A 27611-nucleotide genomic window follows, 5' to 3' on the forward strand; every position below is an offset into this window, starting at 1 on the left:
TTTATTTACACTGCAAACTATCATAAATGAATATTTTTACGAGTGCTCAGTTTTAGCTAATTGTGCAGTGTAAACAGACTGCCGATCACACGATGAATAAGCAAATGTCAGACGTTTAAAGTTTTATCTGGCCATTTAAACGACACAGCTGCTCTAACAGTCAAATAAAAGTCAGAAGAGGAGAAGGAGAGCGGCTTTCAAGAATAGAGAATTAACCATCAAATGCATTTTATGAATCATTGCCAAAAAAGAAATGTGGTATCTTGATGATTTGGTATAGTAAATGGTAAGGATTAGTTGGGTGGCATTATGTTCACATTCTCTTCGTGGCACATTTTCCCACTTGCTCAGGGCCTATGGGTATGTGCACACGCTGCGGATTCCATTGTGGATTTTTCCGCAGGTAAAATGACCTGCGGGTTTTCTGCGGATTTCACCTACAGATTCCTATAGTGGATTAGGTGTAAAAACGCTGCGGATTCCATGCAAAGAAATGACATGCTGCGGAAAATAAACCGCTGCATTTCTGCACGGAATTTTCCGCAGCATGTGCACAGCGGATTTGGTTTTCCATAGGTTTACATGGTACTGTACACCGCATGGAAAACTGCTGCGGATCCGCAGGACCAAATCTGCTGCAGATCCGCAAAGTGTGTGCACACACCCTAAGAGTTTAGGAAAGAGTCCATTGATTCTGTAAGCTTCTTCGCCCACCATTTCAGGACAGCATTTGATAGGAATATTGGTCTGAAATCCGCATAGTCACGGGCGTCTTTCTAACATGTGCAGACGTGTGACATGCGAGCACTGGTTAGCGATTTACAAGACTTTAAAGTGAGCCATACTGTAGACCAGGGGTCCCCAACCGCCGGTCCGCGGCCCAGCACCGGGCCGCTGCAGTGCCCTTGCCGGTCCGCGGACACAAGGGGAGCCAGGGGCGGTCAGTGGCGTAGCGGGGGCTGGGGCGGCGCGCAGCAGTTCTTAAACTGCCCTCATGTGTAGCGGCGGCCAGGGAGCGATCCAAGCAGCTCCGCTGCCTGCAATAGGGAATAGCAGGAGCGGAGCTGCAAGGTCCCGTCCAACTTCCTGCCCGCCGCCCGCGCTTCCTGTCTCTGACTGACACAGAGAGGAGCGCGCCGCTGCTGTGTCAGAGCGAGGAAGCGCGGGCGATGCTGCGACAGGTGAGAGAAGAGGTGGTGTGTGTGTGTATGTCTGTCTGTCTGTGTGTGTGTCTGTGATTGTGTAGGTGGAGCCTGGCCCTGAAGGAGATGGGGACATGAGGAGAAGACCATGATGGGGAGAGAAGGCCATGATGCCTGGGGTGATGGGAGAAGGCCATGATGGGGGTGATGGAGAGAAGGCATTGATGGGAGTGATGGAGAGACGTCAGTGATGGGGTGAAGGCAATGATGGGGAGAAGGGAGTGATGGGGTGAAGGCAATGATGGAGAGACGGCAGTGATGGGGTGAAGGCAGTGATGGGGAGAAGGGAGTGATGGGGTGATGGAGCAGGCAAGAATGGGGTGATGGAGCAGGCAAGGATGGGGGTGATGGAGCACTCATTCAAAACCTATGGTGAGTTGAGTCACATTATAAATGTTATTTAATTATAAGTATGAACTGCTACACTACAACCGCGTCCATAGCCCCGCCCCTTATTACCAAAGCCCCGCCCCTGCCACACCTCCATCCCCGTCCTGCCGGGCCATGGAAGAATGGTCTTGCTTGAAACCGGTCCCTGGTGCAAAAAAGGTTGGGGACCACTGCTGTAGACGATACTGTGGATTATCTACCACATAAGCAACGCCAACATTAAGCTGGTGTGAAATTCGGTAACAAAAATATATACAGAACGAAAACACTTTATAACCGGATATTTAACCGTGTGTTGCATTACCTGTCTTCCATCCTTTAGGGAAATATGAAGCTTCCCGCTTTTGTAGCTGACAGACTTGACAACAGCATCAGATATGACATCAACACCCTCTAGACAGGACATGAAAGACAGTAAGAAACAAAATGTAGAAGAGTAAAAATCTGTAATAAACTGCCCATCAGACCTTTAAGACCTAAAGATGCCAAACCCACCTCTCTTAACTTTATCAGTAGTCCAGTGACTTAGATACTCGGGGAGAACCTTCCCCATATTGCCACTTTCTGGAAACATCTGGGTAACGTCAAGATTTGACTTCTGTGCTGTTAAAAAAAAAAAAAAAAAAAAAAAAAAAAGGTTATAATGTAAAACAAACTTTTTATCTTGTGGTCATACTTTCATCTGAAAACCCCCAAAACTTTTTTTTAAACTCACCTCTCCTTCCCAGGGCACAAGCCAGTTCACTTCCAAGGAATCCACCCCCTATGATGGTAATAGAGCCAACCGATGAGGAAAGGCGTTCCAGAGAGCGGAAATCAGATACCTAAAGAAACATTTTCATAAAATGGTAGATACTAGCAAGAGAGATGCCTACTAGGTGATATATAAATATGATGAGCATACCCGTCTGAACAGCGTGGTTCTCTTCTTCACCTCCTCACTGGCCCGTTCTATGGCTGGAAGGTTACGAGGGGTTCCTCCTGGAAGGGGGAAACAATAAGGACAATGGGGGAGATTTATCAATCCTAAAAAGACCACCTTTCATGATTTGCACCAATGAGACAATCTGCGGTTTGCCTGAGACACGGCTAAGGCTTCTTTGAAAATGGTGCAACTTGGCTCAAAAGTTATTGCAGCCCGACGTGAGACAATGCAGAAGATCCGTTCTGGCTACTAATGTCTGTATCTCAGCTTTACACACAGCCCGAGATGTGTCAGCCGCTCTCACTCCCAAATGCAATTCCAAGAGGACCATGGTTAGAGCCGCAATCTAAGTCTTGTTTGAAAGTCTAGCTTTCCCTCTCTAACCCTTACATGACCATGGATTTTTTTCATTTTTTATGCTTTTGTAGTTTTTTTTTTTTCACATCAACATAGCTGAATGAGTGCTCGTTTATTGCAGGATGTGTTGTAGTTTCAAATGACACCATTAGCCTTACCATAAAGTGTACTAAAAACAAAGACAAAAAATTCCAAGCTTGGTACAATGGAGAAAATCATGCACTCGCACCATTCTTCTTTTTTCGGTTTCGTTATTTCACAAGCGCTTGTTGCAGTGAAAATCAAATCTGGCAACACGAAGCTTGTGTCAATACTAAAATAACTATACAAGTTTTTTTTTGTTTTTTTTTTACATTTTACTAGCTGAAAAAAAAGTTTCAGAACTTTGTAAAACAGAAAAATTTGCTTACAGTCGCTGACTTCATTTGAGCTGCATTAGGGTTTGCTTTTTTGTGCATCGAGCTGTTTTTATTGATAGTTTTGGGCCACATACAACATTTTGATAGGTTCTTATTGTATATTGTGCAGGAAGGTGTGGTGAAAGAAATACAACAGTTCGGGATTTTTTTTTTTTTTTTCTTTACTCAGTTTATTTTACATTTTCATAGAATGGACTTTCGTGGACATTCTTTTAAATAGGAGAAAAGTGAATCAAACTTTTTATCTAATTGTAACATAATTTTTTATTTCCACTAAGGAACTATGGCCTGCAATCAGGTTAGTGAATAGTAGTAATAACAATGTCCGATGAAGTCCTGCCTTTGGCTGCTTCATGGGATCACAGAGATGGCGACCTATGAGAACATTGCGACTGCACTGCTGAAGGGTCAATGGGCCCCAGAATGGTTATATACCACTGATTGAGATCTGATGTGACCCAGTCTAAAGGTTTTCAGTTGCCTCCATATATTTTTTACATCTTGCAACAACCTGCAGCACTTTTCAATGCATGGAGTCTTCAGTCCTTAATTTCCAAACCCAAATGCTCCAACTTGAGTCACAATACAGTAGTTGCAGCGTATGATATAATAGGGGAACTTTATATAAACGTGTGTATAATATATATATATATATATATATATATATATATATATATAAAAAATGAGAAACAGCACAGTACTTAGCTTCGGGTACACGGCCCCAGGCAAATAGTCCAGTATCCGCCACAGTATCCAGTATTCATTGCAAAAAGAGGCAGCACTCCTTGGTAAGTGTTCAAATGGTGGTGAGTTTTATTAGACCCACATAACCAAGCAACGTTTCAGCTCAAATGAGCCTTTCTCAGGCAGTGGGTGTTATTACAAAAAGATGTCTATTTATAGACCCAATTAACAATCTCATAATAGTGCCAATCGTTCTACACACAATATTACAAAATACATTTAAAGTGCATAAATTCATTATAATCCATATAGAAATTCACATGTGCAAATAGTGCCAAAGGTGCTATGTGCTTTTTACAATATTCCATTTATATATTATCAATAGCATAATCGCTCATCATTTTCAGTGGTTATATAATACAGTATCCAGTACTGCCCCCTCAGTTTACATACCACCACATGGAGGACGCCATGAACGCTGTTTCTGGCGTTCCCATAGTTCTACTGCGCATGTTCCATGCGTCATTACTGTTGTCATACTTCACCGGCCAATAGAAAACCTTGTGTGACATTTTCCTTCATGCACAGGCGCACAGCAATTCTATCGCCTCTCAAGCGCCATCTTGTATGTGGCATCAGATCAATTCTCTGCATACATAGCCACACAAAGCGTCTTATATCATTATAGATTTATATACAAGCGTTTTAACTTGAACCATATACAGTATGCTTTTACCTCTTGTTACAGCTGCTAATATTTTAAGAGATTTTAATGGCATTTATGTTCGCCCTGAAATCAATTGGTTTGGACTACAAATTGATTTGGAGCGTTTTTTTTAGAGCTATTAAGCTTAAAGAGTGGTTTCATGGTAAAAATAATGTGAAAAAAATAAAAATGAGTGAATTTGACTTAAGCCAGGTTGAGCACAGAAAAAAACAGTAATTCAGTTGTGGTGGAAGCATTTGAAAAAGCAATCAGGGATGATGTAGAAAAACTAAGAAATAGGACTACAAAGGGTTATAGACAACCAAATGTATCAAGGGAGGAATATTTGGGTTTGCAGGAACTTGACGACGACATTGTCATCAAACCCGCTGACAAGGGGGGCACTGTCGTCGTCATGGACAGGTGTGATTATTCGAATGAAGATAAGAGACAACTCATGGATAATGAAGTGCATCAGGTGATGGATAGTGATCCAAAATTTAAAATAATGAAAGAAATAAGAGATTGTTTACAAGAAGCCTTGGAATCTTATGTAATTGATCAAGATTTGTTTGAATTTTTGTTGGTTGAAAATCCCCATACTCCAGTACTATATGTGATTTCAAAAATCCACAAAACATTAGTGAACCCCCCCCGGGACGACCAATAGTATCAGGGGTGGATTCACTATTTAATAAGATGGGAATCTTTTTGGACAGAACATTAAACCCTATTGCGAGGAGATGTAAATCATATGTACTGGATACGACAGATTTTTTGAACAAACTTGGGGCAATCAAATTAGAGAGGGAGGTGATATTGGCGTCTTGACGTCGTGTCGCTCTATATTTCAATTGATCATAGACGTGGTTTAAGTGCTGTTGAACTCAATAGGATGTACCATTGAAGAAAAAATTTTTTTTACTAAAAATGTTGGAAATTATTATAAGGCGGAATTATTTTCTGTTTGGCGATACGTTCTATACACAAAGACGTGGTACAGCAATGGGGGCGAATATGGCCCCCGCCTATGCAAATATAGTTATGGGGGTCTTAGAGGAGAGCTTCGTCTATGTGTCCCACCACTTTCAACATACGTTGGCGTGGTGGAGGTACATAGACGATGTTTTCCTCCTCTGGACAGGCTCAGAGGAAGAGCTTAATGAATTCCACCAGTTTCTAAATACCGTTGATGAAACAATTAAAGTTTACTTTAGTCTTTTCAAGGACACAAATACAGTTTCTGGATGTCCTTATAAAACAGACAGAAGGTGAATTGGTTACCACATTGTATACTAAAGAAACGGACAAAAATAATTTGTTGGTATATGATAGCCAACACCCACACAGTATGATAAGGTCTATACCATTGAGCCAGCTATTGAGGGTAAAAAGGATTGTGAGAATGGATAATGAGGTAGATGTGGCCATGGATACTATGATTAAAAAATTCTTAAATACGGGTTATCCCAGAAATCTTTTGGTAAAAACTAAAAAGAAGGTTATGGAACAAGATAGAAATGAATTAATTTGCAAAAGATCTGGTACCAATAAGAAGAAATGTTTACATCGAATCCCAGTCATAACCACATATGAGGAAAGTAAGGATATAGCAAAGATTATAAAAAAAGACTGGGGAATGTTGGGGAGGTGTTTACCCCATATTGAGGAATTAACTCTGCCACCACTCTTTTCATATAAAAAGAATAAAAATATTGGAAACTATCTGGTAAAGTCTGATGTTGGATCTTTAAAAAGAAGCTTTCAAACCACATTGACGGGTAGTAAAAAGATGAGCTGTTATCCATGCTTGTCATGTGTGAATTGTACTTTGATGTTGAAGGGTTCTACCTTCAAGCACCATGAAACTTCAAAAGTATATAAGATAAATCAATATTTAACTTGCGATTCTGAGTTCGTGATATACCTTTTGGAATGTCCTTGTAAATTATGGTATATTGGAGAGACTACATGCGATTTTAAAACTAGGATAAACCAACATAGATATACCATTAGAAAGAAAAAACTTGATTTACCAGTTCCCAAACATTTTGTTGAATGTAATCACACTGAAAGGGATTTGAAATTTAGGATAATAGATGTGGTCCCTATACAAAGAAGGGGTGGGGACAGAGAACGCATGTTCAAGAAAAAGGAATTGAAGTGGATCTATGAGCCGAGTACTTTAAAACCCAAAGGACTAAATGTTGAGTTTAAAATACATACTATTATGAGAAAGATTCCTCTCTTAGCAATGAATTGGAGACCTATAGTAAGTTAGGAAGTGTCTTTGATAGTTCGAGACTGTTCCTAATTTTGATTTTTTATCTATTTTAGATACATCACTGTCTACAATGGTATCGGAATTGCCCTGATGAAGACATTAACGACATGGAGGACTAATTGATATATATTTAATTAAAAAAAAATGTTTCAAAAGAGATTCTTTATATAAAAGAAATTCTTTTCCAATACTGTGTCATAGCGTTGGCCAATTGTCCATAAATTGAACCTCTATGGCTGCAGGGATAATGGGTGTGTTGCCACATGGGACATGTGACCTGAAGAGAGCTGTGTGTCACACAGGAGTGACTATTTGGATAACTGGAGACAGCCTGCTGAAGGTGTCGTCCGGGGCGAACATAAATGCCATTAAAATCTCTTAAAATATTAGCAGCTGTAACAAGAGGTAAAAGCATACTGTATATGGTTCAAGTTAAAACGCTTGTATATAAATCTATAATGATATAAGACGCTTTGTGTGGCTATGTATGCAGAGAATTGATCTGATGCCACATACAAGATGGCGCTTGAGAGGCGATAGAATTGCTGTGCGCCTGTGCATGAAGGAAAATGTCACACAAGGTTTTCTATTGGCCGGTGAAGTATGACAACAGTAATGACGCATGGAACATGCGCAGTAGAACTATGGGAACGCCAGAAACAGCGTTCATGGCGTCCTCCATGTGGCGGTATGTAAACTGAGGGGGCAGTACTGGATACTGTATTATATAACCACTGAAAATGATGAGCGATTATGCTATTGATAATATATAAATGGAATATTGTAAAAAGCACATAGCACCTTTGGCACTATTTGCACATGTGAATTTCTATATGGATTATAATGAATTTATGCACTTTAAATGTATTTTGTAATATTGTGTGTAGAACGATTGGCACTATTATGAGATTGTTAATTGGGTCAATAAATAGACATCTTTTTGTAATAACACCCACTGCCTGAGAAAGGCTCATTTGAGCAGAAACGTTGCTAGGTTATGTGGGTCTAATAAAACTCACCACCATTTGAACACTTACCAAGGAGTGCTGCCTATATATATATATCTCAAAAAAATAAAGGGAACACTTAAACAACAGAATATAACTCCTAGTAAATCAAACTTCTGTGAAATCAAACTGTCCACTTAGGAAGCAACACTGATTGATAATCAATTTCACATGCTGTTGTGCAAATGGAATAGACAACAGATGGAAATTATTGGCAATTATCAACTTGATACAGGAAAGATGTATATCTTTGTACCGTGTGTATATATATATATATATATATATATCCACACACACAAGCACTGACAACCCTCTTTACTTGTAATGAAAAAAAAAAAAAAAAAAAAAAAAAAAAAAAAAATCGAGATTAACGCCATAAACGTTACCTGTGGCGATCAAGCACTTTTCATATGAGATTAGAGTTCCGTCATTCAGTTTCACCTTGTTCTCCCGGACATCTAGGTGTACTACCTGAAAAACAAGTAAAAATTAGAGACATCAGAAACCTTCTCTTTAAAGGGACCCTGTCAGCAGGATTGTGCACAGTAACCTACAGTGTCAGGTCGGCGCTGTTATACTGATTACAATGAAACCTGGTGATGAAATCCGTCTTGTGGAATCTTTATTTTCCATGCTGATTATTATAGAAGTATAATGAAGTATAAGTATTGAAAAACAAAGTCACTTTCAGCAGGCAGGTGGCGAAGCCTGTGCTGCAGCATGATCGCATATATAATGTGCATTAAACTGTTTTATCTAGTCATTTAAATTCTGAAAAAAAAAAAAAAAAACTCTCAAAATAGCACCAGCCACTGATGCTACTGTGCAGATGGCGCTATTTTGCTAGAGGGGAAAAAAATTGTCTCCAAGATGGCACTGCCGGCGCCTGCGCAGTAGCATCTATTGGATCGTTGATAGATGCTACTGCGCAGGCGCCGCCATCTTGGTGGAGACAATATTTTTTGTTTTTCTAGCAAAATGGCATCACCGGCGCCTGCCGAAGGTGATTTTTTTTCTATACATATAATCAGTATGTAAAATAGGGGCAGGTCAGTGAGGGATCAGTGACCTGTCATAAGCCATCAGTATGAACACCTAAGCAGAGCACAACACGAAGACCCCCCACAGCCTTGCCCACAGGGCGCCCCGAAGCACTAAAATATCATAAACTGAAACTGAAGAATAAACAACAACAAGACGGCGTATAAGGGCGCCGATCTGACAATGTCTGCAGGTTACTGAGCGCAATTCTGCTGACAGGTTCCCTTTAATTGCAACGCAATTAGTTTACACAGTCATGACACCCTTGAAATTGTTCAAGAAAATGAAGTGTTTCTCCAAGGAAATTATTACAATGTCACATGTTTTGTTTTACATGTTTATTTCCTTCTTGCGTATTGGAACACACAAAAAAGGAGAAGAAAAGGCAAATTCGACATAATTTCACATAACCCCCCCAATAATAGGCAGGAAAAAAATGTTGTCCCCCTGAACTTAATATTTGGTTGCACGCCCTTTGGAATAAATAACTGCAGTCATTTATATCCAGACTCAATGCTACCACTTCAGAACTCTCCAGCGCTTTGTTTCCATCCATTTTTTGGTGATTTGTGAAGCATGTTTGGGTTCATTATCCTGCTGGAAGATCCATGACCTAGGACGCAATCCAGGTTTCTGACACTGTGTTCTACATAGTGACCCAAATTCCTTTGGTAATCTTCACATCTCATGATGTTTTGCACACAGTCAAGGTGCCCAATGCCAGAGGCAGCAAAACAACCCCAAAACATCTTTGAACCTCCACCATATTTGATTGTAGGTACTGTGTTCTTTTCTTTGTAGGCCTCTCTCCGTTTTCGGTAAACTGTAGAAAGATGTGTTTTACCAAAAAACTCTAATTGGTCTTATCTGACCACAAGATGCTTTCCCAGAAGGATTTAACCTTGCCCATGTGCATTTTGGCAAACTGCAGTGTAGCTTTTTGATGTGTCTGTGTCAGCAGTGGGGTCCTCCTGGGTCTCCTACCGTAGCGTATCATTTCATTCACATGTGGACGGATAGTTTGCACTGACACTGATGCACTCTGAACCTGCAATACAGCTTGAATCACTTTGGAAGTTGATTAGGGCTGCTTATCCACGATCCGCATTATCTTGAGTTGCAACCTTTCAATTTTTGTCTGGTGTCCAGGGATATTAGCTACAGTGCCACGGGTTGTAAACTTATTGATTATGTTGCACACCGCGGGCAAAGGAACATCAAGATGGAGAGAAATTGTAACCTTGAGATTGTTGATATTTTTCAACAATTTTGGTTCTCGAGTCCTCAGACAGTTCTCTCCTCTTTCTGTTCTCCTTTCTTAGTGTGGCACATACAGACACACAATGCAAAGATTGAGTCAACTTCTCCCCTTTTTATCTGGTTTCAGGTGTGATTTTCATATTGCTCACACCTGTCACTTGCCACAGGTGAGTGTGATCGAGCATCACATGCTTGATACAGTTGTTTACCCACATTTTTTGTAAAGGTACCAACATTTTCGTCCAGCCCATTTCTGGGGTTTTGTGTGAAGTTATGTCCAATTTGACTTTTTTTCCTCTGCTTTTTTTATATTGTCCCAATACACACAAAGGAAATAAACATGTGTATAACAAAACGTGTAATTGCAATAATTTTCTGGGAGAAATACTTCATTTTCTGGAACAATTTCAAGGTGAAAAAAGACACTTTCAGCCATGACAGTATTCTTGATTATCACCCATTTTAGGATGAAAGGCCCCTAAAACATCTCGAAAGGAACAGATGGAGATAACCTAGAAAAGGATCTCTTTTGTTTCTTTTTCTACCCATTAAAATAAAGTTTTCTAAGTGGAACACCCTTTTAACATAATCAAGTTAATCATCCCAATAACATCTTATTATTTGCATTCTATTACAGAAGAGATTGATGTTACCTTTCTCCCAGTAACAACTGAAACCCCGCCATGCTCTGAAGACATCAATTCCTCTGGAGCCACGTAGAAGGACGGTGGCTGGAAAAAGATACTGTGCGGAAGACAAAAATGCTTTATTACTCTACGATCTCAAGCACTCATTGCATATACATGGAGAGGCTCAATTACTCGTCCAACCTCCTTTCTTTGCCGTTCCACTGCTTAAAGCGCAGGGTTTCTGTAACATCGGGGTCATCCGCAAACCAGAGTTCTTTGGAAAGAGGAGGTCGCATATAAGGATGGTCCAACTCATCTGACACAATCAGAACCTAAGATATATAATGTAATAATATTAGAATTGCGCAGACAATAATCCAGAACACATTACACCTTTAACACGCTCACCTTCGCACCAGGATCTCTTGCACGTATGGATCGTGCTGCAGCAAATGAAGCCGTACCTCCACCAATAAGAAGGAACGGTACATGGCTCGGTAAAACAGCAGCAGGTAGAGCTTTTTGCTTTTCTTAAAAAAAAAAATTAAAAAAATGATATTATAATATATATATTGTGGTGTAATGACCACTGTGTCCACTAGGGGGCGCTGTGTGGATGTCCCAAGAGAGAGGATGAGTGGCAGAATACGGAGTGGCCGTTGTGTATCTCAAAGTGGGTGGCTTTGAGATGAAGGCTTGGTTATGTGCTGATCAGCAGAGCTGATCTTTCGTGCCTATGTGTTAGGGAGAAGCCTTCAGGCAACTGGAGAGATGGGAGGGTTCTAGCTGCCCACAAACCCACCCAGGGGTGTGTCTGATAACACCTATAGTAAAAGGCTATGTGAGTAGGTCAAGGACCAGTGATGAGGTCATAGCCATGTGACCCAGTGGGCGTGGCTACGGACCATATAACGTAGCCAGGGTAGGTCACAAGGGGTGAATGCTGGGACCAGGTTGGTCCAGCTTGGAAGGTCCCGTGAAGAGAAGGATCTCCTCACTAACAGCCTGTGGAGCGGCTGGGCGTGTGCAAGGGCGATGTGTGCCTGAGAGCTCCCTGGAGGGAACTAACATAAAACGTCCTGATAAGCCGCATAAGGAACACTGACGGGTGAGATAACAATGGGGCTGAATAGCCTGTTTAATGGACGCTATGCTGGTGATATGAAGCTTTGTACATTGCTGCTGTGGTTTATGAGGGTGAATAAACCGCAGGGACTGCTATGTTTTTATGGAAAACCTGGTGCCGGATGTGTTTTGTTCGCTGCCAAGCGAGTGATCCCCTACTAGATGACAGCGCTACCTCACAGTTGGTGGAGAAGCTATGGGCAGTGTTGTAGCCTTGTTGCTGTGAGCAACGGAAAAGGACTGCAAAATTTGGTGGCAAAGAGCAACGCTGAGCCAGGAGGGCTGACGGTTGTGGAAGCCGTGTGATGTGCTGCTGACTGGCCACGTGTGAGCAAAGCCTGTGACGGCCTGCAAGTGGGGAAGCCACTGTCCGGCTGTGGTTTTGGAAACCGTGGGGCAGCCTAGTGAGTAAGGCACTGTCCGGATCGGTGAGCTCAGTGCGGCCGCTTCCCCAGGAGAAAGAGACTGGTAATTGCTAGGGTGCCTCTGCGGAGAAGAGGTACCCGAGGACCTGTGTGGGCAACACAGGAGAAACGGACTGGTGTTCGTGTGGTACTGACCTGGGTCAATGAGTAAAACGGTGACCCGTGTGGCCGACACAGTTATCGGACAGCTGTTCATGTGGTACTGACCTGGGTCAGTGAGGAAGACAGTGTACCTGGAGGGTTCAGTGAGGAAAGGTCCTGGAGGGTCAGCCCTGGGAGCAGAGTCGGATCCCAGGAGCACGTGGTGTGACCTTGGACCTGGTGAGGCGCGAGTGTTGGGCAGTCTCAGGCGGAGACAGACGTCCTGAAGAGCACCCGCCGAGCCCCTGGACCTGGTGAGGCCGGTGTGTGGGGAGACCCTGGGAGGATGGTCGCTCCCTGAATCGCACCCGGTGCGCCCTGTGTGTTGGACGGTCTCAGGTGGAGATAGGAGCGTCCTGAATAGCACACAGTCAGGACACGTGAGGTTTTGAGTTTTTTGTGGTGTGTTTTTTCTTTTTTCGCGACTCAGCTTGCGGTGGCTCAGTGGGAGTCAAGGTGACAAGCAGCTTGATGTGGCTCAGTGGGGCCACGAAGGTGACAAGCGGCTTCCGGTAGATCGGCGGGTCCACGAAGACGGCGCAGCAGGAGCTGCAGTGACTCCAGCCGCTGTGTGTGTGAACAGCAGCCGGTGGTGCCAGTGATCGGTGGCAGCAGGAGCTTGTGTGGTATCGTAAGAGACAAACTGTGTGGTGTGAACTGTGGTCTGAGAAGACCGGTATAACAGACATGGGGAGATCCCGAAAGGGGGTAGAGTCGTAAAAGGTGGCGGTGACCCAAATCGGGGTGGTAGCCCAAAAGGGGGTGGAGTCCCAAATTGGGGTGGTAACCCAAAAAGGGGTGGAGTCTCAGAGGGAGGCGGTAACTCAAATTGGGGTGGTGGTCCAGAAAGGGGCCGAGTTTGAAGAGATGGCAGCACTGGTTGGCTCAGTGGGATCAGTGGGTATGTCTGGGAAACTGCAGTGTACGTGTATGTCAATTCCAGAATGTGGGATATACTTTCCGGAGCATGACGGGCCGCAAGTGTGTACAGTGATGCTGCACCGGGAAGGAATCTCGGGACGGTTGGACTCCAAGAGTCAGGTGACTCTGGTAGGAACTCCTCTCACTTTCTGTCTGACCGAGAAAATGGCCCAGGTTCGCTGTAAACATGGGGTCACGGTGAACTATATGCTAGACAGAGTGGTGTTTGAGGGGCCCGGAGGCAGTGATTGCCAAGGTGGCGGGATACCACCAGACTTAGTGTATACCTTGGAGGGCGGCAGGGACTTTGTCGTGTTGGATGACCTATGGTACGAGGAGGGAGACGTTCCTCCGGTTGGGCTAACAGATATTAAGACGGCGACGGCTCGTGACGTGGAGAGGTCAGAGGTGGAAGTGACCGGGAAAAGGGGTACGTCAGCCCAACGGACGAACCGGACATCTCGTGACAAAACTGACGCTGACATGATAGATAAGACGGCTGAAGTAGTCACACAGTTAGTGAGTAACTGGAGGGATGACTCGGCAGGTCGGGGTGACTCAATCTGTGGGGGTGACTGTGGCTCTGAGAGAGACAGGGAGCACAGACTAGAGGAGCTAGATAAAGAAGTCTCTGAGCTCAAAGGTCACATGGTAACGTGGCAAGAACTGAATAAGGCCCTCAGGGACGAGGCAGAAGAACAGGTTAAACGAGAAAGAGTCCTGAGACAAACGGCCGAGCACAGGGTCGAGGAGCTCGAGAAAGAAGTCTTGGAGCTCAGAGGTCACATGTCCACCTGGCAGAGTGTGAACAAGAACCTCAAGGAAGAGATGGAGGAACTCAGAGGAGTAGTAAAAAGTCTTCTGCGAGAGAAGTTGGACAAAGACTTACCGCGGGTGAGCGTGAGTGATAAGACAGAACTGCCAGTAGCCATCGTGGCAAAGGGTCATGAAGTGATCCCATCGTGTGAAGTTGGTGAGTTAAGAACTAAAGAAGACAGTCACCCGGTCGGGGCAACTGTAGTGAGGGAAGTGTCCGTGGTAAAGCCAGATCCTTCGGTCCAGGAAGAGAGCAAGACCATGACCTTCCAGTCTGTGATTGATGTACCAGAGGACATGCAAAAAGCCTGTGCTGAGGAAGGTGTGCATGAGGCTTTCAAAGAGGCGGTCAAAGCCTGTAAGGTGCACTGGGCACTTGAGACTCGGCAGTTGGTGATAGTATCAGCCAGAGAAGATACATCAAACCGAGTAGCTGTACTGAAAGAGATGCATTTGCAGTGTCTACGTGTCAAACAATTGATTAGGCAGAGTAATGTGAGGGCTGCTCGACGCCTAGAGATAGCAAGAGAGGCTATGGATCGGCGGGGTTTGCGGAAAGATGTGGTTCCGGTACCCAAAGCTCTGATTGGGAGAATCATTGGAAGATCCGGGAAGGTGATGCAAGACCTCGTGAATATCTCCGGTGTGATGAGGGTGAGGATCCCTCCTGATAATGAAGACCTGGTATCCAGTGAAGTGGGTAGAATTCCCATCATCGTGGTTTGCTCCATGGAGAGCCTGAGAGATTTTCGGATGCTCGTGGAGTATCGAGTGGGGTACCTGCAAGAAATTGAGCAGTTGAGGCTGGACCATCAGCGAATTAATAAAGAAGTACGGAATACCAGGTGGCGGCCGCCTCCAATCCAAGATGTAAGGACCCGAAGGGTTCCTCCAAGTAGTGACATGGCAGGTGGCCGAAGAATGTCAGCAAGTGGCAGTTCGATGGGCCGTGTGAGGCTGAGAGACAGCAGTTCCTGTGAGACGCTGAATGGGTCAGACTCAGGCCAGACAGTAGGACCGATTAAGACTGATGACCGTACCAACCGGGAGAGCCGGTCAGTGGGAGACCGGTCAGGTGACGAAGCGCACTCTAGGAGGGTGGTGACTAAACAGTGTCTGATGACGCAGACAGACTGCAAATGGAGGGTCAAAGACAATGACCGGTATTCTGACGGCTTGGGGCGGGGGAGGCCTAATGCAGAGATGAGGCCGTATGACAGATGGAGACGGTTCTCTCGACCTGTGGGGCAAGGTGTAATGTGTGCCCGGTCTCGAGATCCTGGTGTAAGATTGTGTGTTCAACCCCACAAGTTTGAACAGAGGGGCAGAGTATGTGGTGTAATGACCACTGTGTCCACTATGGGGCGCTGTGTGGATGTCCCAAGAGAGAGGATGAGTGGCAGAATACGGAGTGGCCGTTGTGTATCTCAAAGTGGGTGGCTTTGAGATGAAGGCTTGGTTATGTGCTGATCAGCAGAGCTGATCTTTCGTGCCTATGTGTTAGGGAGAAGCCTTCAGGCAGCTGGAGAGATGGGCGGGTTCTAGCTGCCCACAAACCCACCCAGGGGTGTGTCTGATAACACCTATAGTAAAAGGCTGTGAGTAGGTGAAGGACCTGTGATGAGGTCATAGCCATGTGACCCAGTGGGCGTGGCTACGGACCATATAACGTAGCCAGGGTAGGTCACAAGGGGTGAATGCTGGGACCAGGTTGGTCCAGTTTGGAAGGTCCCGTGAGAAGGATCTCCTCACTAACAGCCTGTGGAGCGGCTGGGCGTGTGCAAGGGCGATGTATGCCTGAGAGCTCCCTGGAGGGAACTAACATAAAACGTCCTGATAAGCCGCATAAGGAACCCTGACGGGTGAGATAACACTGGGGCTGAATAGCCTGTTTAATGGACGCTATGCTGGTGATATGAAGCTGTTGTACATTGCTGCTGTGGTTTATGAGGGTGAATAAACCGCAGGGACTGCTATGTTTTTATGGAAAACCTGGTGCCGGATGTGTTTTGTTCGCTGCCAAGCGAGTGATCCCCTACTAGATGACAGCGCTACCTCACAATATATATATATATATATATATATATATATATCGCTCTCTCAATACCTAAGAGTCGCTGTAACCCACTTTCTTACCTTGTTTGTCCTTATTAACTTCTTTGGATTCCACTTGTTGCACAAAAGAAAATAATTAGACACACAAGTTATTATTAGAGATATATACAAATATAGGCACAAATTAGTTACCGGTGCTCCCTGAACTATCCGGATTTTCTGCAAGATAAAAAAAAAACAAATATTATGAAGACACGAAGACTACACCGTGTGCATAATTATTAGGCAAGTTGTATTTGAGAGGATTCTTTTTATTATTGAATAACAACTATGTTCTCAATCAACCCAAAAGACTCGGATATCAAAGCTTAATATTTTTGGAAGTTGGAGTGGGTTTTTTTTAGATTTGGCTATCTTAGGAGGATATCTGTTTGTGCAGGTAACTATTACAGTGCAGAATTATTGGGCAACCTAATAAAAACCAAATATATACCCATCTCACTTGTTTATTTTCACCAGGTAAACCAATAGAGCAACACAAAATTTAGAAATAAACATTTCTGACATTCAAAAAAAAAATAAAAAAATGAGTGACCAATATAGCCACCTTCGTTTACGATGACACTCAAAAGCCTTCCATCCATAGATTCTGTCAGTTGCTTGATCTGTTTACGATCAACATTGCGTGCCGCAGCCACCACAGCCTCCCAGACACTGTTCCGAGAGGTGTACTGTTTTCCCTCCCTGTAGATCTCACATTTCATGAGGGACCACAGGTTCTATCTGGGGTTCAGATCAGGTGAACAAGGGGGCCATGTCATTTTTTCTTCTTTTAGACCTTTACTGGCCAGCCACGCTGTGGAGTATTTGGATGCATGTGATGGAGCATTGTCCTGCATGAAAATCATGTTTTTCTTGAACGATACCGACTTCTTCCTGTACCACTGCTTGAAGAAGGTGTCTTCCAGAAACTGGCAGTAGGTCTGGGAGTTGAGCTTCACTCCATCCTCAACCCGAAAAGGTCCCACAAGTTCATCTTTGATGATACCAGCCCATATCAGTACCCCACCTCCACCTTGCTGGCCTCTGAGTAGGAGTGAAGCTCTCTGCCCTTTACTGATCCAGCCTCAGGCCCATCCATCTGGCCATCAAGAGTCGCTCTCATTTCATCAGTCCATAAAACCTTAGAAAAATCAGTCTTAAGATATTTCTTGGCCCAGTCTTGACGTTTTATCTTATGTTTCTTGTTAAAAGGTGGTCGTTTTCCAGCCTTCTTTACCTTGGCCATGTCCCCGAGTATGGCACACCTTGAGCTTTTTGATACTCCAGTAACGTTGCAGCTCTGAAATATGGCAAAACTGGTGGCAAATGGCATCTTGGCAGCTTCACGCTTAATTTTCCTCAATTCATGGGCAGTTATTTTGTGCCTTTTTTTTGATCAACACGCTTCTTGCGACCCTGTTGGATATTTACCATGAAACGCTTGATTATTTGGTGATCACACTTCAAAAGTTTCGCAATTTCAAGACTGCTGCATCACTCTGCAAGACATCTCACAATTTTTGACTTTTCAGAGTCCCTCAAATCTCTCTTCTGACCCATTTTGCCAAAGGAAAAGAAGTTGCCTAATAATTAAGCACACCTTATATAGGGTGTTGATGTCATTAGACCACACCCCTCCTCATTACAGAGATGCAAATCACCTGATTTACATAATTGACAGTTGGCTTTCAAGCCTATACAGCTTGGAGTAGGACAACATGTATAAAAAGGATGATGTGATCAAAAGATGGATTTTTGGTTCTTACCGTAAAATCTCTTTCTTTGAGCCTTCATTGGGGGACACAGAATACCATGGGTGTATGCTGCTGCTGCTAGGAGGCTGACACTATGCAAAAACAAGAAAATTAGCTCCTCCCCGGCAGTATACACCCACCGACAGGCACCAAGCACCTCAGTTGGTGAAAAAGCAGTAGGAGAAGCAACGAGAAAAACTCGAACCATATGTACCAACCCAACAAGGGACTCTAAGACCCAACACGGTACAACTTAAACAGGGAGGGTGCTGTGTCCCCCAATGAAGGCTCCAAGAAAGAGATTTTACGGTAAGAACCAAAAATCCATCTTTCTTTATCGCCTTATTGGGGGACACAGAATACCATGGGACGTCCCAAAGCAGTCCCAAGGGTGGGAACAGCAATAAGGAACGAAAGTAACCGAAAGTCTTAGGTCGGCCGGTGAGCCACCGCCGCCTGCAGAACCTTCCTACCAACCACAGCATCAGACGAGGCCTGGGTATGAACCCTGTAGAACCTCGTGAAGGTGTGCAAAGATGACCAGGTTGCAGCCTTGCAAATTTGCATGGCCGAGGCCTGGTGACGAGCAGCCCACGAAGCCGCCACAGCCCGGGTGGAATGAGCACTTACTCCCGGAGGGGGGCGCTTTTCCTGAAGACGATACGCTTCCAGAATGGTAGAACGAATCCAGTGAGCGATCGTGGATTTGGAAGCCGGAAGGCCCTTCTGGCGACCTTCAGAGATGATCAGCAAGGAATCGGACAGACAAAAGGAAGACGTCCTGGCGAGATAGACACGCAGGGTTCTAACTACGTCCAGTTTGTGGAGAGACTTCTCAAGAGGATGAGATGGAGCCGGACAAAAAGAAGGAAGGACGATATCCTCATTGATATGGGAAGCGGAAACCACCTTTGGAAGAAAAGAAGGAACGGGCCTGAGGACGGCTTTGTCCTGATGGAGAATGAGGTAAGGGGAACGACATGACAAGGCCGCCAATTCAGAAACTCTTCTGATGGATGAAATGGCGATCAAAAAGGTGACCTTCCAAGAGAGAAGGGACAAAGGAATGTCCTGGAGAGGCTCGAACGGCGCCTTCTGGAGAGCGCTAAGGACGAGGTTGAGATCCCACGGGTCTATTGGCGAATGATGAGGAGGAGCCACGTGGGAAACCCCTTGCAGAAAGGTTTTGACCTGTGGTAGAGAAGCTAGCTCTCTTTGGAAGAGGATAGAGAGAGCGGAAACCTGGCCCTTGAGCGTACTGAGGGACAGACCCGCGTCTAACCCAGACTGAAGAAACCCCAGGATAGATGGGATAGAAAAAGACATTGGGTAGACTCTTATCATCGCACCAACGGAAAAAAGCCTTCCAGTACCTATAGTAAATGCGGGAAGAGGCTGGTTTCCTGGCTCTGATCATAGTTTGAATAACCTGACTGGACAGACCTGATTCTTTCAGAATTGCGGTCTCAACGGCCATGCCGTCAAACTCAGAGACTGAGAATTCTCGTGGTAAAGGGGGCCTTGTGAGAGAAGGTCTGGACGGTCTGGAAGCCTCCAGGGAACGTCCCCGAGCATGTTGACCAGTTCCGCGTACCAAGGCCGTCTTGGCCAATCTGGAGCGACTAGATTCACTGGTACACCTTCCGATTTTATCTTTTTGACCACTCGAGGGATCAATGCCAGAGGCGGGAACAGATACGGAAGTTGAAACTGGGACCACGGAGTCACCAGTGCGTCGCATGCGACGGCTAGAGGGTCCCTGGACCTGGCTACGAACTGCGGCACCTTGTGGTTCATCCGAGATGCCATGAGATCGACATCCGGGGTGCCCCAACGGTCGCATATCTGAGAGAAAACCGCGGGGTGCAGGGACCATTCGCCGGACGCTAGGCCCTGGCGACTCAGAAAGTCGGCTGCCCAATTTTCCACCCCTGGAATATGGACGGCGGAGATTGTCGGAACGTAACGTTCTGCCCAGCGTAATATCTTGGCCACTTCTGACATTACTTGTTTGCTGCGCGTGCCCCCCTGATGGTTTATGTACGCCACGGCCGTGGCGTTGTCCGACTGAATACGGACCGGCTTGCCGGAGAGGAGGGGCTGCCAATGAAGAAGGGCCAGGAAAATTGCTCTGATCTCCAAAAGATTGATTGGGAGGAGAGACTCCTGTGGCTTCCAGCGGCCTTGGGCCGCTTTCTGATGGAACACGGCTCCCCATCCTAGAAGGCTCGCATCGGTGGTGATGACTTGCCACTGAGGCGGAAGGAAGGACCTCCCTTGGAGAACTGACGCTGGCCGTAGCCACCAAGTGAGAGACTGCCTCACTCTGAGAGGAAGCCGAATAGGACGTTCCAAGGACATCGTGGTCTTGTCCCAGGCTGAAAGCAGAGACAGCTGGAGGGGGCGAAGATGAAACTGCGCAAAGGGTACTGCTTCCATGGAGGCCACCATCTTCCCCAGGACCTTCATGCAGAACCGAATGGGAATGGGAGCAGGCCTCTTGAGAGTTCTGATGCCCTTGGACAGAGTTGTAAATTTTTCCTTTGGAAGAAAAACACGGGCTAGCTTCGTGTCGAATTCCATACCCAGAAAGGTCAGACGCTGGGTGGGTATTAGAATGGACTTCTCCTTGTTGACCAGCCAACCTAGGCGGCTGAGAGTGTCCAGGGTTATCTGAAGGCTCCGGAGACAGTCCTGGCGAGACGAACCCTTGATCAAAAGATCGTCCAGATAAGGGATGATGAGGATCCCTCTGGAGCGAAGGATGGCCATGACGGTCGCCATCACCTTCGTGAAAACACAGGGCGCTGAAGCTAGGCCGAAAGGAAGAGCTGTGAACTGAAAGTGGTCTCCCTGAAACGCAAATCGAAGATACTTCTGATGTTGCACACAAATTGGAATGTGCAGATAGGCATCCCGAATGTCCACTGAGCAGAGAAATTCCCCGGGCTCCATGGAAGCAATCACCGACCGAAGAGACTCCATCCTGAAATGAAGAATCTTCACGTGGCGATTGAGCAATTTGAGGTCCAGAATAGGACGAAGAGAGCCGTCTTTCTTCGGGACTACAAAGAGATTGGAGTAGAACCCGGAAAACCGTTCGTCTGAGGGAACGGGAACAATGACTCCGGCGGAAAGAAGGGAGGAAATGGCCTGCAAAAAACTCGGAATCTGGGCCCGCTGTCGCGGAGGCCGAGACCAGAAAAACCGTCTGTTCGGGAGTGAAGCAAATTCGATCTTGTATCCGGATGCGACGAGTTCTCTGACCCAAGCGTCGTCGACAACGGACAGCCAAGCATCCGCGAAAAAGGAAAGTCTGCCTCCCACCCTGGAAGAAATTCCAGGTGGGGGTGACCCGTCACTTAGACGAAAATCTGCCGGAATTGGCTCCTGCAGATCTGGAATCTTGTCCTCTAGATCTCCAGCGAGGAGCGGGTTTGTAGGAAGGTTTCCTCTGATCCCGCTCCCTGGTGGCGGGCGGCCGATCCTGTTGAGTGGCTCTCTCCGTGGCAGAGAAGGGACGAAAGGGCCTGAATGGTCGAAAACCCCTTCTGTTGAAAGGACGTTTTGGTCGAAATTGGGGAAGCGAAGTACTTTTACCTCCAGTGGCATCGGAAATTATCTGATCCAGCTTTGCTCCAAAGAGCCTAGAGCCATGGAATGGCAGATTGGTAAGCGACTTTTTCGAAGTAGTGTCCGCATTCCATGACTTTAGCCAAAGGACTCGGCGTACAGCTACTATGTTGCTGTTAGCCCTTGCTACGCAGCCGGCCGCGTCCAAGGAGGCGGCCAAAAGGTATTTTCCCGCCTGGTTAATCTGATCTGCAAGATCTGCCAGCTCGTCTTGAGGAGCTGACGCTAAGATGCCTCTGCGAAGAATTTTTGCCCAAGCGGAAATGACCTTTGCCACCCAGGCGGATGCGAAAATAGGGCAGAGAGAGGCGCCAGATGCCTCAAAGATAGACTTAGCCAGAGATTCAATCTGCCTGTCAGTAGGATCTTTGAGCGATGCCCCGTCTGGCAGAGAGAGCACCGTTTTTGAGGCTATCCGGGAAACTGGAGGATCTACCTCGGGAGCCTTGGACCACTTTGAGAGCAGTTCTGCGTCAAAGGGGTACAGAACGTCCAAGTACTTGCGGCCTGAGAAACGTTGCTCAGGGCGCTCCCAGTGTTTGGATAAGGTAGTATCGAAATCGTTGTGATTGGGAAAGGTTCGAGACGGAGGTCTGGCTCGTTTAAGGAGAACCGAGCTTTCCTGAGGTGGAGCCTCATCCTGTTTAAGTTTTAGTGTTTGGAAGATAGCTGCAATAAGACTATCGACCATGTCCCGCGTTTTAGAAACGCTGTTCCCCTCTGAGCTAGCTTCCGAATGAGAATCATCGCCTGACTGAAGGTTGTCATCCGAGGAAGGAGAAGGAGGCCTGGGAGCGGAAGGGCCCTGCGAGCTCGAAGACGAAGTGGACAGAGCCCGCTTCCTAGAAGTCCTTCCCTGTCTGTCTCTCTGAAGGTCGTGGTCAGGTGCGGACGACTCACCCCGAGAGGCGGTCGGGGCAGAGGTGGCTGAGGATAGCTGAGGTAATCGTTCTAAGACCTGGACCAGCGACTGTGATACTTTTGTCAAGTCAGAAACAGACTGTGACATTGTAACGGACCACTCCGGGGGGAGAGAGGAGGGAAGAGCGCCCTCCGCCCGGGACTCTGTGCGTTCCTGAGATGCTGACATATTTGAAGGACTGCAAGGGGGGGCAGAATGGGGACGACTGACCCGATGCCCACTTCTTTTTACAGCGTGCACAGGCGTAATAGGTAGCGGTGGGCCTGAAGCAGAGATCCCCTGAAGGGTTGGGCATAAGTAAACTGCACTGAATGGCCGCAGAAATTAGGGAATAACTGCCGAGGAGAGCTAATCCTTGCCTCAGAGCCGAGCCTACCGAGATTCTGTGCGAGCAGCAGAAGAAACGCCGAAGTGTCCCCCAAGCAGCGCAGGAAGGAGTGATTCAGGCATCAGGAAATCCTTGTGCTGGGAGATGGGGGCGGAGCTTAGCGGCCGCGCCGTGACTGGTTAATAGCGACGGAGAGGGCATGGCAGAAGAGGGGGGCTGGCATCCAAGAGAGAAAGAAGCCCTGTGATGGGCTAGAAAGGGCGCGCTGAAAAGAGCGCGCTCAGGAAGGGAGGAGGGAGAGCAGAGGAGTTCCCCGCGCTGAGGGGAAAGTGAAAGTGCCTCCCACCCTGACGGCGCCGCAGCCCCATGCCCGACATACCGCGCTAAGGATGCAATCTGACCAGGTCCTGCTGCTTGTGACGCTGCGGTGAGTGAGGAGATCCCCATAGACTCCATGACTAGAGCAGGGAAAGTGTAGGAACGCAAGCGGCTGGGCGCGCGGCAGGCAGAAAAGGGCGGGAGATTCAAATCTGTGGACCTGAAACCAACAAGGTCCCTTCTTCTCCCATGTCACTGAAGCTTATGCGGGGCCGGAGGGAACGTACAGGCACTTACCTGACGTCCCTGAAGAGGATGAACACAGGGGCCCATGGGGAATCGGCAGGCCGCTGGGAGGGGAAGGAGTCCTCTGTACCCGCATCCTGCAGAAGACAGCTTTCTTGGAACACCTACGATCGCCGTCTTCCTCTCAGCCCTGTCCCGAGAAAGGGGTGAGGAGGGGGATTCGGCAAGGACCAGCCACCTGTCCGCAACCCTTAACACCAGAAGTGATAGGGAAAAGTCCTGCCTGCGGTACTGCGATGTGGGTGACACCACACTGCTCGCTCAGCCGCATGATATAGGAAATCAGGGTGATAACTTATACCCTGTTTCCCAATGGAAAAAACCTAAAAGACAAAAGAGGGAGAAAATTAAAATTTCAAACTAAACCTGAAAGGAAAATTGGATTAAAACTGCGGATCTGGGGAGATCCCGGTCCGCCTCCTACAGACACTAAGCACAAACTGAGGTGCTTGGTGCCTGTCGGTGGGTGTATACTGCCGGGGAGGAGCTAATTTTCTTGTTTTTGCATAGTGTCAGCCTCCTAGCAGCAGCAGCATACACCCATGGTATTCTGTGTCCCCCAATAAGGCGATAAAGAAATACTCATTTGCCTAATAATTCTGCACCCAGTGTACAGTCACACAACTGATAGCTATATCACCTCCATACAAATAAAGGGCTGGTGCTAGCGTAAACATTTATAGCATGTCAATAGATTATGCCATTAATGCCTGAAAGGTGAGGATGTCATAGGGGGTGTCCATTTGGAGAATAGGGGTGCCATGGTCCCAGATTGCTGCTGATGAAGGTTGTCAATGTAGTAATTGCTGCCATACTCACTGCAGCAGCTCCCTGAACTGCCCCTATGACTGGAAGCAAGCGGCTGCAGGGAGGATCCAAGTCCCTTTTCTCCCAGTAGCCACTGTTCCAATAAGGCAGGCTTTTAATACCATTTTACTGCTGATTAAACCCATATTCAGCAGGTGAATAGCATTTCTGGACATGACTGGTTGCCTTTAAGCCTTTTCTTTTATTATAACACAGTGTCAGCTCTTGGTAAAAAAAAAATGTATGGAGGCTGAAAAAGCCCTTTAAATGTTACATCGGTTGTCCGCTCCATTTATACTGAGGAGATATCATTAGGATAGGTCATCACTATAAGGGCTTATTCAGGAGTCAAGGATTTATTTTCTTCCACGTTATAAGGGGTCGGAGTTTCATCAGTGTTTTTGCTCAGGGTGTCAGTTTTTATCATCAGAGTTTGGTCAGGGTTTCGTCAGTTTTTTCAGATAAATAATGAAGGTTCACCATTCATCTCATATCAAATAGTCTGTGTAAAGCATACTGCACACTAACAGAGCTTGGGTGCCATCCATTTTTTCTCATGGACCTATAGACTTGCATTGGTGAGATTGATCGAGACTCAGATCAAAATCGAACATGTCTCTAGGGCCGCGAAACGCATGGGCATGTGAACAGCCATATAGACTATACTATGTACAAGTTCTATCACTGGAAAACACAGACAGAACTTGTACGAGAGAAGCTGACATCTGAATGAGCCCTGAGATTGGTGAGGACTTGACACCAGGCCACCCCACCAATTAGAGGTCATAAAGGGCATATGTTAACACTCCAGCTGCCTACACCTTGTGGCCACTGCTCTGTACTGAGGATAATTCCCTATTAAAGGAGTGCAGTACTTGCGAGCAGCTAATAAACACGTGTATGGCGCTGTGGTGTTCTCCTTCGTGCACGGTTTATGTCCGACCGTGACAACGGATCAGTAGGGTTACCTGGTACCAGATCCCCCACCAATCTTATAGTGCTGACCTAGCCTAAGGAGGTGGTGACAGCGGATCACAGGGGTTCAGAGAGTTGGACCTCCACCGATCTTACATATATGACCAACTCTTAAGATCACAAAAGTTCTTGACAAGACTTAAAGGGGTTGTCCAGGATTGGTGTTAAAGTCTGTAATCACTCTACATCTGCAGTCATGTAGAGTGATTACAGACTTTAACACCAATCCTGGACAACCCCTTTAAGTCTTGTCAAGAACTTTTGTGATCTTAAGAGTTGGTCATATATGTAAGATCGGTGGAGGTGTTTAGGGATGAGCAAATCCGAACTGTAAAGTTCAGGTGTTCGTATCGAACTTCTAGCATCCGGTACCCGACCATGAACACTGACTACTTAATGTATGTATGGTTTCATGATTGGGTCCGGAAGTCTGATATAGCTTGTTGCACTTCTAGCTCCATCACAGCCATGTCACGTAATTGCATGGCAGTAATTGGCCGATGCAACACGTGACCCGACCTTACAGTGTAAAATAAATAAATAATAAAAAAAACAACGCGCGGTCCCAGTCTTTTTTTAAAACCAGCTGAGGGTAAACAGCTGCTGGCTTACACGCTGTCATCTGTGTGACAACATGGTAACCACAGCACTCTGACCGGCGGTAATATTAGTAAGTTTACTGCCAATCACAGCCGATGTTTCCCGCACAGAGCACAACGTAGGAACCGCGGGATATTCAGGCCCCCCATTCACTTGAATGATGTTCGGGGTTAAATTTCCAGTTGAGGTCCGATATTAACTGTATATTTGTCGAACACACTGAACCCGAACAAGCACGGGTTTGCGCATCAGTAGTTTTGAATCCTAACAAGCACGTATACTGCAGGTCGTCACGATTCTCTGGTCCTGGATACAAAAGCGAGCAGTCACGTGTCTACCAATATGCAGTCATGTGCCAACTAGACGTGAGTGAGGCTGAACATGTCTAGTCAGAAAGTGGCTGGTTTGGAAATCGCATACTTGCAGTCCCGACGTCGGAGAATCCTCACAGCGTGCACATGGAGCACTGTGAGTATTTACAAGTCTGCAGTCCCACAGCATGATATAGAATGACTGCAGACTTGAGCCCCAAGCATGGACAACCCCTTAAATACATTTAAAGTTGAGGCCTACAAACCTATGGACTCTCTAATGGACTTGATAGTTGAGATCCTCTCGCTAAACCGGGATTTGTCTCTGTGTAACGTTCTGTATGCCTGGAGCAAAAAGATGGAACTTAAACTACAGAGAATGTTTTATACAAAAATCAATTTATAAAACACAGGGCACTATAGAAGCTCTTCTGGTTCTTGAAGAGTATACGGGGATTTCTGCGACTACAAAATCATTTATATTGAAATTTGGCATGTACTATTGATTAGAAGTAAAATAACAAGCATGTTGGGGTACAGACATGATGAAACCAGTAACAGAAGGAAAGTATCATGAATAAAGATATAAATTATATTGGAAATCATCTTTTTGTTCAGGAGAAAGAAGTTCTGTGGGATATTGGTGCATCCTGTCCGTACCCCAGGATGCCAACTATTTCATGTACCTCTAAAGTGTCTCAATATGTCAGCGTTCACGAAGTGTAATAATTATTGATTTTGATACAATTTTATGGAATCCTGTCTTCAGCTCACACTTGGAAAGTTGTGCCGTCGTACCATTGGAACGGCGGCGGCATCGGAGGGGACAAGAGTATAAGTGTTTTAATTTTTATCGGGGGGGGGGGGCAAACGTTCAGATTGAGAAGGGGATCTCCTAATAGTGGACAACCCCTTTAATGTTAAGGTTACGTTCCCAGTAGGAGTTTTTGATGTAGGGGACTTTCTGCCCCAATTAGGTAAATTAGGTTACTTGCTATTTCTGGCTTTTACAAAACTTTATCGATATTGTCATGTGCGCATTACGTGTGTTTTTATTCTGCAGATTTTCCGCATCTCATACAAGCCTATGGGGAAAATCTGCACATAAAACTCCGCGTACCCACGAGCTAAATTGACAGGTTGCGAATTTGAAACACGGAGCTCAGGTCAATTTAGGCTGAGTAGGAAGAAGTCCAGTGGGCAGGAGACTATAAATCCCATCCAGTTT

General features: G+C 45.9%; 1 protein-coding gene across 2 annotated transcripts in view; it reads right to left on the bottom strand.

Annotated features, from left to right (window-relative positions):
* Positions 1 to 27611, bottom strand: part of AIFM1 (apoptosis inducing factor mitochondria associated 1) — a 62785-nt gene that overhangs the window by 31780 nt on the left and 3394 nt on the right. The window contains exons 3-13 of one of the 2 annotated variants that reach the window (XM_073573106.1): positions 26650 to 26728; positions 16580 to 16606; positions 16469 to 16501; positions 11313 to 11434; positions 11106 to 11236; positions 10929 to 11019; positions 8361 to 8445; positions 2497 to 2573; positions 2308 to 2416; positions 2088 to 2195; positions 1897 to 1985 (exon numbers count right to left, since the gene is read on the bottom strand). In XM_073573106.1, coding sequence (XP_073429207.1) covers positions 1897 to 1985; positions 2088 to 2195; positions 2308 to 2416; positions 2497 to 2573; positions 8361 to 8445; positions 10929 to 11019; positions 11106 to 11236; positions 11313 to 11434; positions 16469 to 16501; positions 16580 to 16606; positions 26650 to 26728 — 951 coding nt within the window. The remainder of the gene's footprint in view (positions 1 to 1896; positions 1986 to 2087; positions 2196 to 2307; positions 2417 to 2496; positions 2574 to 8360; positions 8446 to 10928; positions 11020 to 11105; positions 11237 to 11312; positions 11435 to 16468; positions 16502 to 16579; positions 16607 to 26649; positions 26729 to 27611) is intronic. The other variant, XM_073573107.1, reaches the window with a different exon arrangement.

The sequence above is a fragment of the Dendrobates tinctorius genome, unplaced genomic scaffold (genome assembly GCF_039654945.1).
Source record: "Dendrobates tinctorius isolate UK_male_01 unplaced genomic scaffold, ASM3965494v1 ptg000034l, whole genome shotgun sequence".
In the NCBI taxonomy this organism is placed as follows: Eukaryota; Metazoa; Chordata; class Amphibia; order Anura; family Dendrobatidae; genus Dendrobates; species Dendrobates tinctorius.